General features: G+C 44.4%; 1 protein-coding gene across 5 annotated transcripts in view; it reads left to right on the top strand.

Annotated features, from left to right (window-relative positions):
- ULK1 (unc-51 like autophagy activating kinase 1) overlaps positions 1-12,443 on the top strand; it is a 130,726-nt gene that overhangs the window by 40,821 nt on the left and 77,462 nt on the right. For all 5 annotated transcript variants that reach the window (XM_054996231.1, XM_054996230.1, XM_054996232.1 and 2 more), the window contains 3 exons: positions 1,779-1,952; positions 2,309-2,382; positions 9,682-9,783. In XM_054996231.1, the coding sequence (XP_054852206.1) occupies positions 1,779-1,952; positions 2,309-2,382; positions 9,682-9,783 (350 nt within the window). The remainder of the gene's footprint in view (positions 1-1,778; positions 1,953-2,308; positions 2,383-9,681; positions 9,784-12,443) is intronic.

Below are 12,443 nucleotides of genomic sequence, written 5' to 3'. Positions count from 1 at the left end.
AGTAGTGATGTAACCCTTCCTGCCCTCCCCCTCATGATCTGCCCAGGTTCACAGAATCAGCATTGCTGTCAGATGGCCATCTAGCCTCTGCTTAAAAACCTCTAAAGAAGGAGAGCACGTTTGCCTTCCGAAGCTTGGAATGCCCTTCAAGATCAATAGGTCTCCTCATGGAGGAATGTGTGCCTGCCATTAAGAATCGCTAGTGTAGCTAGATGTGCCAGCGACAAACCTGTGTGGTAGACCCTGGACCATACCTGAGCAGGTTATAAAGTAGCAGTGTGCTTGATTTTATGCAGAAGAGGGTCAGTATGATAGGTGGTTCTGAAATGGCTGCTTTCCTTCTGTTTGGGCTCCAATACTGGAATTAAGTTTTGCTGGGCAAAAAAAATAGCCGGGAGGAGATTTTTTTTAGTGGGGTATTGCATCAGCATTTCATTCTAGCCCAGCACTCCTCTGCCACATAATTGTTGAACATGGCTCATGTTCTAACACATGGGGCGTGCCATTATCGTATGAATTAAGATCAAATGCCACCCACCATTTTTCAGTTCAACATCCAAGTAGGATCCATGCATAATCGGGGATTCCATTGTTGTAATGATTCCCCCTTCTGGATTTTCTTGTCCAGACAAGCAAATCCAGGAGGTAAACTTTTCAACAGTATAATCTCTTGCGACTTGATGGCATATGTACACACGCGTGCGCGTGCACACGCACAAACTCTCCAGCAATGTGTAGATATGGTCTTAGTAGCCAGTCTTGGGCTATAGGTAGTCTGTCTCATGATAAGAGCAAGAGTCCAGTAGCACCTAGGGTAAGCCACTCCTCTCAGCCTCAGCTCCCCAGCTGTATTGTGGGGGATAATAGAATCATAGGGTCGGAAGGGACCTCCAGGATCATCTAGTCCACCCCTCTGCACAAGGCTGGAAATTCACAACTACCTCTCCTTCCCCCCGACACATCCAGTGACTTTTACTCCATGCCCAGAAGATGGCAAAATGCTGTCAAGATCCCTAGCCAAACTGGCCTAGGAGGGGGAATGATGCTGTAAGTAGCTTTTGGTTCCTGGTAGGCATATAAAGCAAGGTTGAAGCATGTAGATAAAATTAATTAATTAATGGCTGATTTTGGCTGCTGTTTAAAATGGCACGTCTTGTTTTTAGCCAAGATCATTGTTTCCTGTGGAGCTGGGTCTTGTTGTCACTGGAGACTTAGGTTCAATATACATTGTGATCAGACGGGGAAGGAGTTGGCATTTGGTTTGAGTTCAAATGTATAAACAAAATATTTGTAAACTGTTCCATTTACATTTATGAGAGATATAGTAACAGTATTATTGTATTATATTGATAGACGGTTGATTTTTGTTTTTTTGGACCATTTAAAATGTGGCAAACGGAGAGCCAGTTAAGTGACAGGACTTCCTACGTGTGTTTTGAGAGAGAGAGTGGTGGGAGGCTTTTGCACGAAAGGACATCAGGATGCAAAGATCCAATGCAGATTGATTAGATTATCCTGACACCCTTCCTTGCAACACCATTCCTACTTTCTGGCTGGGATATAAAGGCTCAGATATCTCCATTCCTACTATTATCTGATGAAGGGAGTTTTGACTATCAAAAGCTTATACTCTGAAAATCTCACTGACCTTTAAGATGCTGTTGGACCCAATCTTGCTTTTATACTACAGACCAAACCACCTGAAATAATGATAATAATAATAATAACCTTTCACGATAGCTGGAGTTTGCAACTGTTCGCCTCTTTCCTCTCACCAGGTATGAGGACACTCAGTGAGGACACGATCCGACTCTTTCTCCAACAAATCGCTGGCGCCATGAAGGTGTTGCATAGCAAAGGGATCATCCATCGGGATCTGAAACCTCAGAATATCCTCCTTTCCTTTGCGGGGGGCAAAAAATCAAACCCCAATAACATCCGCATTAAGATCGGTAAGCTGGCCTTCGAATCTCCTGCCTTTAAGCGAATCAGTCAGTTACCGCTTTAAAAAACGTTGCGTATCTGGATGCTGGGGGGAGGTTTGAGTGAGACTCCACATTTATCCAACTCCTGGTTACTGGTATAGTTTGTAAAGTTTCTTACCAGCCGCACGTAGGTACGTGCAATGTGTACCTCTATTTGCTGCAGTGTGTGAACAGATCTTGTGTGTCTGGGAGGTGAAACGAAAGCTCAGTCTGTGGTACTGGCTGAATGGTGGCTGTCAAGTGGTGTCGCTTGCTGTTCTCATACAGTTGCAGGTCTGTGACTTTCCCTTGTTCATCTCTGTTTCGTTTTATTCTGCATGTAGCTGATTTTGGATTTGCCCGGTACCTACAAAATAACATGATGGCTGCGACTCTCTGTGGTTCCCCGATGTACATGGTGAGTACATTTTGGTTATTTGTTGATGGGTTTTTCGCTTCCCAGTAGGAAGCATAAAAATAACCATTCTGCTTTTATCACACAAAAAAAATAATTGGAATTATTTAAAAAAAAATATCAGGAAGTATCTGACACTTCTATTTTAAGCTCTTTGGCCCGGGTGCACTTCTCTCTCTTTCACCTATACCTACTTTGTATCCCGTCTCTTGTTAACTATTAAGCCACAGTGGCAGGGTGTGGAAAGAAGCATACAAAGGTTGTATTATGGTGGGAGGGGGGGGACAGGTTGTGGTGTGTCTGTCCTTGCCTTGTTTTTTAGAAATGTAGTTTGCAAAAAACAGCAATGACGCTGTGGTTGCCCAGCAGGCAGAATTCTTAGCAGTCAACATTTCAACTATTACCCTAAGGGTCAATCTAGATGTTACGTCCCTCGGTCTGCCATGGGAATGCAGCACCATTTTGGAGTTTGTTTTTTTAAAAAACTTCTCAATATGCTGTGGGGGTCCAATCCTGCTGGGGCTGCATCGTGGGGCGATGAGAAACTCCTATTGCGACTCCACCCCACTGTGCCATTTAGGGCTGCCAGCCCCCCTTATTTTGAAACCAGGGGATGACGAGCGGTGAGCCCTGATCTGCAGTTCTTGCAGGAGCTCCGCACGCCCACTGGTGACATCACTTCCAGTGTAAAAGTGGAAGCAAGAGCATCTTTTTGGAGCCACGTGGGCCCCAGACATAGCATTTTCACTATGTTTGGGGCTGATTTGGCCCCGCGGAGACCCTGTAGCTGCCAGTTTTACACTGGAAGTGAGGTTACCGGAGCCTCTTGAGCATCCACACTTGCCATTTCGCCTCATGCTCAGGGGCTTCGAACCAGCTTCCCCTCTCCTTTCCACTGGGCAGCTGGCATCCCTAATTCCATTTTCAAGAGCCAAAACAGCCACGTGGCAGACACAGTATCGTCTCGTTTGGCCCTTCATGGCAAAGATGAAATGAAGACTGCTGCAAATTAAGCCTCCTCTGATTTGCATTCTCCCACCCTTTTATTTGCATATTCTTATTTTTATTATTATTTATTGAATTTATAGCCCACCCTCCCCACAAGCAGGCTCAGGGCAGGTTACAACAAAAACAAAATACAGAAATAACAATAAAAACACAAATCTTGCATACAGCATTTCAGCAATTCACCTGCTCATCCTCTATAAAGAGGGTGAAGGTGTGGGTTAGTATCCTGCAGCTGCTCACATTGGGGGGGGGAGATGACTATGTGCCCCCCCACACAGGTAGGAGACCAGCAGGGAGACTCATTTGATGGATTTAGTATATAGTTCTGCCTTGTGTTCTATTTCTGTGTCACGCTGAATTGTGTCCCCAAACAGTGGTTTATTTGTTTTCGTATAGATCTATAAAGTATGTGCACACATGTAAAGGATTGTTATGGTATGCCTTCTTGCAAAAACAGCGTTGTTTCTCTGCTCTGTATGATACCTACTAATATAGCAAAGAGTCCAGTAGCACCTTTAAGATTAACCAACTTTACTGTAGCATAAGCTTTCGAGAACCACAGCTCTCTTCGTCAGATGCATCTGTGGTTCTTGAAAGATGATGCTACAGTAAAGTTGGTTAGTCTTAAAGGTGCTACTGGACTCTTTGCTATTTTGCTACTAGAGATTAACGAGGCTAACTCCTCCGCATCTATAACATACTAATGAAGCTTTCAAAAACATGATGGGATAGTGGTTTGCTTCTCAGAACTGGCCTGGGTATGATTCTGAAATAAGCTCATCTGCTCTTAAATTCGCCGTCTCCTGATCTTGATTTGTGGTGACACGCCACTCTGTGCATGTGCAGAGTTGCTTCGTTTCCCCTCGTGTTCCTTTTTTTTTTTTTTGAAATTTTTATTAAAACTGTAAAACCTAACAAGCAATACAACATAGCTTTCTGAAGTACAAGAAGATACAGCTGGTTGTATAAGTACACGTTCAGAGAGGATATTAGCAGTATCCAAATTGGTAGCAGAAAGTATAAGCATATATATACATACACATATATCGAAAGCCTAAATGAAACTTACATATTTACATACATGTTAAAGATTTTCAATCCAAGTAAGGAACTATTATTTTCTACACGATCAAAGAACGGAAACCATTTCTCAATAAAGTTCGTGGTGTTCGGAAAATGCTCTATATGATATATTTTGTTGTATAGTTTTTCGGAAATGAAATGATCCTAGATTTTAGAATACCAATTATCAATCGAGGGGATAGATTTTGTTTTCCATAATGTAGCTATTGCACTTTTTTGCAGCTACTAGCAAAGTGCCTATAAGATCTTTTCTTATCGTGTTCCTTGTGTTAGGGCATGTATCTCATCTGGAATGGGCTGGGCCAATGGAGCATGGGCAGGCTGATGGATTTTGATGGATCTCATTATTAAAGAAAGAGATGTGGTTATGGATCTTTTTGGGTTGTCGCTGTTGTATGTACATACTGGTTGTGTTGCTTTGGGGCCGGTGGAGTTTGCTGTTATGTACATGAAAAGTAAGACCGTAATCTCCTCTGAAGTTAGTTTAGCCTGGGCGCTCCTCCCAGGCCTGGTTTCAGTGGTAAGATGCAGCCTCTAAAATTTAGGAACAGCAGTGTCTTTCTATGAAGGGCCGTGGCTCAGTGGTAAAGTGTCTGCTTTGCCTTCCAGGTTCTATTCCTGGCAGCTCCATTTAAAAGGATCAGGTAGCAGGTGATGGGGAAAACCTGGAGAGCTAGTCGGAACAGACAAGACTGCCCTTGGTAGATCCGTAGTCTGACTTGGTGTAAGGTGGCTTCACGTGTTCATGGAATCGCAGTCTTGTCTTAATGCCAAGTGTATTAATTGTAGTGTTGCATGGAGCGTTAGTGGGTTTGGGGAATTATATCAGCTATTTATTGTATTTTGGGATAGCCTAGGAGAACAGACAATGGACCTTTATTATCATCATTATTGTTTAGTTTTGGAAGCGGTCAATAGACAGCTTCAGACTGCCTTGTGCTTACTATTCTGAGCCCATGTTTTGTGTGAAAGAGGAAGGGAGACAGACCAAACAGCATCCTTTTGGAGAGGCAGCCAACTGCCTGCCCAATGTGTGTGTGTGTGGGGGGGGGTGACAAACGGCTTCCAGGTTTTTTTCTCTCGTCATGAATATGTAATCCCCTTCCACGGGGGAGAGAGCGGCCTCTTGAATGGAAGGCTTTCATTTCCGGTTTCAGCTGGATGAAAAACTGGCTCGCTGCAGAAACGGCAGTCTGTATGCTTGGACTGGAGGGTGCCTCTTGGTTAGCTCACGTGCTAGCCTGCCTGTGGGCCTTTTCCCTGCTATTTTACAGTGGCAAACAAGGGGCCACACTCAGAGGACAGATTCACACATTCAGGTTGGGTCTGAGTTCCCCACCTGTGTTCTCTCTGTAGCAAGCAGTTGTGGTTCTTCTTTATTCCTGATATGGTCTGAGAGGGGTATGCTATTTGATACGTTGATATCAGCCCTGACCTGAATAGCCCAGGTGAGCTGGATCTCATCAGATCTCAGAAGCTAAGCAGGGTCAGCCTTGGTTAGTAACTGGATGGGAGACCTCCAACGAAGACCAGGGTTGCAGAGGCAGGCAATGGTAAACCACCTCTGTCTCTTGCCATGTTGGATTGCCATAAGCCAACCCATACCAAGGGTTGCCATAAGTCAGCTATGACTTGACAGCACCACACACACACATATTTATATCTGGAGTTCTGCAAGAGAGGTATAGGTAGAGTTGCCAACTCCAGGATGGGAAATTCCTGGAGATTTGGAGGTGGAGCCTGAGAAGGGACTTTAAGTAGGAATAACATTAATCCACTTTCCAAGGCAGCCATTTTCTCCAGGGGGACTGATCTGGAGATCAGTTGTAATTCCAGGAGATCTCCAGCCACCTAATTGTAGGGTGCCATAATCAGACAGAGTATGCAGTTGTGGTATAGGTAGTGTAAACAGTCTATATCATGTATCTTTTGAATGCAGCTGTTTTTCTGAGGCTAGAAATCTTTTAATTTTTCCTTTGCTCCAGAATATAGATCATCTGGAGACATTACCCCTTTTATTAGAAGATAATGGTAGACCCGTCACTCTTTCAGTTGCAGAATTTTATGCGCTTGTGATTGATTTTCACAGCTGTTTAGTTTTTATATTTTAGTAGTTTGCTTAAAGCTAATAACTTAAGCAGTATGAGGTAGAGAGAGAGTTTGAGATGTTGAAGAAACCCACAATTATACTTGAAGGTTTGCCCAGCAGGCCAAATTCCACATCCCCAGGACCAATGCAGGCCAGAAAAATGGTGTGGTAGGGGAAGGCTGAAGCCTCTTCTCCATTCATGCCATAGTCGTATTCTGAATTAGGCTCTGCATGCCCCGGAATTGAAGAGACCCCACAACTAGAGGTGGGCATGAACTGGGAAAATACTGAACCATGTGGCTTGTGGTTCGTCGCATTTCATGAACCACGAACCACAAACTTTCACGTACTTGCCCCAGTTTGCAAACCAGTTCATTTGGTTCCTGAAAATGTCACTTCCAGGGCAGCAGAAGGTCTGCAGAAAGCCCCTCCCTCCTGTTGCCAAGGAAACTGATCGATTGGAGCCAGGCGGTCTGTGGTGACGAACTGAAAAATGAACTAAACAAACCAGCCTAAAGTTCACGGTGGTTCGTCAGGAATGGGCTCTGACGAACTGCCAGTTCATGAACCACGAGCTGGCCTAGTTCGTGACGAACATTGGTTCATATTTTGGTTCGTGCCCAGCTCTACCCACAACTCATGTGTGACTGTTATATAGGACACAGGGTACACCCAACCTGTGTACTCCATATTGTGTTAAATGTGGCCTGGTTCACATGTGTATTTTAGTCACTCGACAACTGTGACATGTGTGAATGGACCATCATGGATGGAACCTCTGTGAGACCTCCCGTCTGTTTTTCTTATTCTTGTTCACTTTTGTTCTTGTATTCAGCTGTGAGTCATCATGGGTTCAGGCACTAAGTGCAGAGAATGTTGTGTATGGTTGTTGGGGGTTTTCCGGGCTGTATTGCCGTGGTCTTGGCATTGTAGTTCCTGACGTTTCGCCAGCAGCTGTGGCTGGCATCTTCAGAGGTGTAGCACCAAAAGACAGAGATCTCTCAGTGTCCACTGAGAGACACTGAGAGATCTCTGTCTTTTGGTGCTACACCTCTGAAGATGCCAGCCACAGCTGCTGGCGAAACGTCAGGAACTACAATGCCAAGACCACGGCAATACAGCCCGGAAAACCCCCAACAACCATCGTTCTCCGGCCGTGAAAGCCTTCGACAATACAATGTTGTGTATGTTTGAATCTGGCCTGTTTGGGTTGATGCATATACTTGCAAACTCAAAGGTATTCCCAATCCCCCCACCCTGCTCCATGTAGCAGCCAGAACCAAGTGTTTATGCTCCACAAATATAGGCTACATTTTATTAGTGCATATATGTAAGGCTTGGTATTTATGGGTATGAAACATACCCTTAGGGAAAGAAGAATTCCTGTCCTTATACGCACAGCTTCCAAAAGTGGAAGGGTTCTACGTAGGCTCCCAAGGTTATTTGGAAAAGTTTGGATTACAATCCAACTGGCTGTCCCTCTGTTTGTTGCTATGGCTTCAGCTAGGATGCTTGCAAGGGGTTGGCTAAGCTTGCAAAAACCTGCAAGTGGGAAGGAGAAAGCCCAGGCTGGGATATGGCCATTGCTTGTTTGTGAGAAGATGGCAAATAGGGCATGATGACGTGTGTGTGTCCACCAGAGCAACCCAAACAACAAAGACAACTCTTTAAATCCAATCTTTGAGGGCAAAATTCACTTGGTAAGGTCTGCTATTGATCTCATCTAGACCCTACCTTTCTCCCTGCGGGGACCCAGAGTAGCTTACATCCATTCTCTTCTTCTCCATTTTATCCTCACAACCCTGGTGAGGTACTTTCAGGTGCTTAGCCATGTTGGTTTGCAGTGGAAGAGCAAAGTTCAAGGCCGGCGGCACCTTAAAGAGCATCAAGATTTCCAGGGTTTAACCTTTTGAGAGTCGAAGCTCCCTTCTTCGGATATCTGACAAAGGAAGCTTTGACCATCAAAAGCTTATACCCTGGAAATCTTATTGGTCTCTAAGATGCTACTGAAACTTGCACCTTAGAGGTAGGTTAGGCTGAGCGTGTGTGACTGGTCCAGCGTCGCTCAGTACACTTCCATTGCAGAGTTGGGATTTGAACCTGGATCCGCCAGATCCTAGTCTGAAATTCTTAATGTTACACCACACTGCTTCTGCTAAATGATACATTCATGGTTGGGAAACTTCTTGAGATTTCTCCCCATGGTGTAGATAACTTCTAGACTGGCTCTTCAGTGTGGTTTGTAATATTGTGTGATTTTTCAGACTGCCTCTAGCAGCGGCATGGAGACTTACCATGTGATACGGAAGAACTGCATGGAGAAGCAGCCACATGGACACAGCCTCTGTGTAGACTGCAAAACCTTAGCTCCTTTGCCTCTCAGCTAACATAATACACCAAGCTTTGCAAATGGTCATGTGGTTTTAACATGCTAGAGAATTCAAACCGGGTTTGAGCCTGGTAAGGTTTAGTACTCTCATACTTTGTTGTACCTTTGTTGTTCATGCTCGGAAGGCTCTCCGATAATGATCTAATATTTAAAACGGTAGATTCCTGGGGAGTTTGAGGTGGATCAACTTTCAGGCACCAAAGTATGAAATTACCTGTCCTGACGTGATCTTCTTGTTTACCTGTGTGGCAGCCGGTAAACGTGGCCTCCAAAACGTGCGCACGTGCAATCTGCCTGCTTTTGCAGAGGGAGTTCGTGTTGACGGCCCAGAAGGGTGATTTATTTTATCCTCAAAGCTGATTCATTTGTGCGAATGCAAAAACGTACACTTTTTTTACGTGAGAAAGGAATTGCTGCAGGTCAAGTGCCAAGGTGCAGGGGGGGCTTCTTTGATCTCGTAAAAGCGAAATCATGCCTGAATTAATCAGATTAGAGTTACGAAACAGCCTCCTCCGCGCCTGTATTATTACATGGGTTTTAGCTGGGAACAAAATCTGTAATCTCCCTTTTGTGGATTCTTGGCCAGCGCTGGGCTTTAATTTTTAAAAGCAAATTGGAGGGAGTGGAGAAGAGGCGCCCGATTCCTTTCACAGCTGCCAAGAAAGGGGGGGTGGGGAGGGACTCAGAAGCTGAGGCATTAAATGAAAGTTAATGTTCTTTTCTCCCACCACAGGCACCAGAAGTCATTATGTCCCAACACTATGACGCCAAAGCTGACCTGTGGAGTATTGGCACCATCATTTACCAGTGTCTGACAGGAAAAGCGCCCTTCCAGGTGAGTTACTCTGTGGTTAATAATGGGCTCCTTTTCTGGCCTCATAATTGCCCAGCTAACTCTTCTCCACGGTGGTCCCCCCCCTCCATGAAAGCACCCCCAGCCACATAGCCTCTGTTTTTTTTAAGTTATTTTTATTTTATTAATAGAAATAAAAGCCCATAGAAAGGGCAGAAAAAACAGGAATAAAGAAAAAGTAACAGAACGTGGAACTTAGAAAAGAAAAAGAACAATAATACATATTTCATTTCTGTTCTTCTCTACACTTGTCATATTTTAACAAAGTTACAATCTCTCCAAAATTTTCCACTACTGCCTCCCGTCTATTTGTTTTATATCCCCCCATTATCTTCTTAATGATCAAAACCACAAATCATCAGGTCAATATTCCTTATTCCGTGCAGAAAGTCAATAAAGGGTTTCCGATTAGCCAGAAAGATAGACAATGTTTTGTCTCTGATCAAAGCTGTAAGTTTCGCCATCTCCGCTAACTGTCGCTTTCATAGTCTCCTCAGAAGGTACCGCTGACCCTCCTCAGGAGAACGACACTCAAAATGGAGTCTTTGTGACGATAAGTCACCCTCTAAAATCAGCAATAAGTTGTCACATAGCCTCTGTTTTGAGTGTCGTTCTCCTGAGGAGGGTCAGCGGTACCTTCTGAGGAGACCAGCCTTCTGTTCAAGCGTAACACTCCTTCCGGAATTCTCCTCCACCAAGACTCCTCTCTTTGTGCGTGCGCTTGTGCGTGCACTTGTGAACCAGAATTTAGTTTGTGTGTGAGGGAACTCTTGAGGGCTAGGGTGTGGCCATTGCTACAAGTGTTTCACAATAGCTGCTTATGCACAGCGGCTAGTATGCTTGACTGGTGTGGAGGCCCAGGTTCAAATCCACATTTGCCATCAGACTTCATATTATTTTAATATCGTATTGTATACGTATGCAGAAAACCGCCTCAAGCACTAAACATGGTGGGGAGGCAGGATGTAAGTTAAATAAATAAATAAATTGGTGGCTGACTGTGGGCCCTTGGCTCGACCCACCTAGGGTTGCCATCTCCAGGTTGGAAAATTCCTGGAGATTTGGGGGTGGAGCCTGGAGAGGGTGGGGTCTAGGGAGGGGAGAGACCTCAGCGAGATATAGAGTCCACCCTCTAAAATCAGCAATTTTTTCCAGGGGAACTGATCTTTATAGTCTGGAGAACAGTTGTGATTCTGGGAGCTCTCCACGCTCCACCTGGAGGTTGACAACCCTACTTTAAATGGTTGTTTGAGGATAAACTAGACGAAAGAAGAAGCTTGAGCTTCTTGGAGGAAAAGTTGATAAAAATAAACCAAATGAAAATGCTTTTCTTAGGGAATGTTTCCTAGGACACAAAGTCTGCATAGGAGGCTGTGTTGTACAGTGGTTAGAGTTTTAGGCTATTTATTGATTTAGGACATTTTTATGCCACCTCTCCAGAGACCTGCACAAGTCCACTGGGGAGCTGTCAGGTCCATATCTCCCCAGCCATGAAATTCAGCAGCTAAGCTTGGGCCAATTTCTGTATCTCAGACAGACCTACCTTGTAGGGTTGTTGTGACAGTAAAAATAGAGTGGCTTTCTCCCTTAAACAATGTGGCAGAATGTTGCCTGCTCACTTTGCTTTGTTGTTCTGAATTTCCATGAGCAAGACTGATTTCTATATATATTTTTTTTTTAATGAAAGCTGGGAATAGAAAAAAGCTCATGAGCTGGAAGAAAATCCCACATGGTTTCCTCGGGTGTTGCTTTGTGTTTATTATTCATGGTTTTCAAGCAAGCATCAGTTTCAGTTCTCTGCATGTCCTTAATATTAGGTTCGATGAGACCACCGGGGGGCATATATTCGAGATCTGGGCATTCCAAAATGTCTGTTGCATCGTATTGTTTTGGGCATATTGCTCCCCCTGGTCTTGATCGAGGTCATGTGAAAGAGAAGGGAGAGAGAATTTTCTTTAGCAGGCTCAGCTGATGTTTATGTTAATTAAGCTGCAAGATGAATCACAGAGCCCCGAGCTGTTGCTGATAACATTCATTCTTCAAAGATTTTTCTTAAGCAAATATTATTTAGGAGAAAAAATAAATACTGGTACAGTGAGTTTTATGCAAATATTCAAGCTGTCTTGACACGTAATAGCGTCTCTCTTCCACCTTTTGGAAAGCCAGCCGTGGGATTCTGTTTTCAGTTATGGATGCATTTTAACAATAAATAAGGATGATCAGATCCCGCCAGCCAAATTCAAAATTGATTTGGGGGGGGGGAGAATTAATTACAAATCTGGTTCTGTGGTTTGTTTGGCTTACCACACCTCTAAACCTGTGGCACCCCTACTTGTTTGGATCAAACCCTCTGACTCGGGTTGCCAGTTTCCAAGTGCTGCTTGGAGATCTAGAACTATAGAGGGTCTCCAGACTTCAGAGATGAGTTCTTGTGGAAGAAATAGAAGCTTAAGGGAGCAAAATCTATAATATCATACCCTCCCCTCCCCAGGCTCCGCCCCCAAACTTTCAGGAATTCCCCAACCCAGACTTAGCAACCCTACCTCTGTCACCCCCCATGAAACACCTGTTTAGATAGGGTTATCAGTCCCCCAGTGGGAGTGGGGGATCCCCTGCTCCCACCCTTTCCCCCTGCCACCACT

Source organism: Eublepharis macularius, chromosome 13 (assembly GCF_028583425.1).
Source record: "Eublepharis macularius isolate TG4126 chromosome 13, MPM_Emac_v1.0, whole genome shotgun sequence".
Lineage (NCBI taxonomy): Eukaryota > Metazoa > Chordata > Lepidosauria > Squamata > Eublepharidae > Eublepharis > Eublepharis macularius.
Note: the sequence above shows the minus strand (reverse complement) of the source record. Positions and strands in the feature narration are given on the sequence as shown.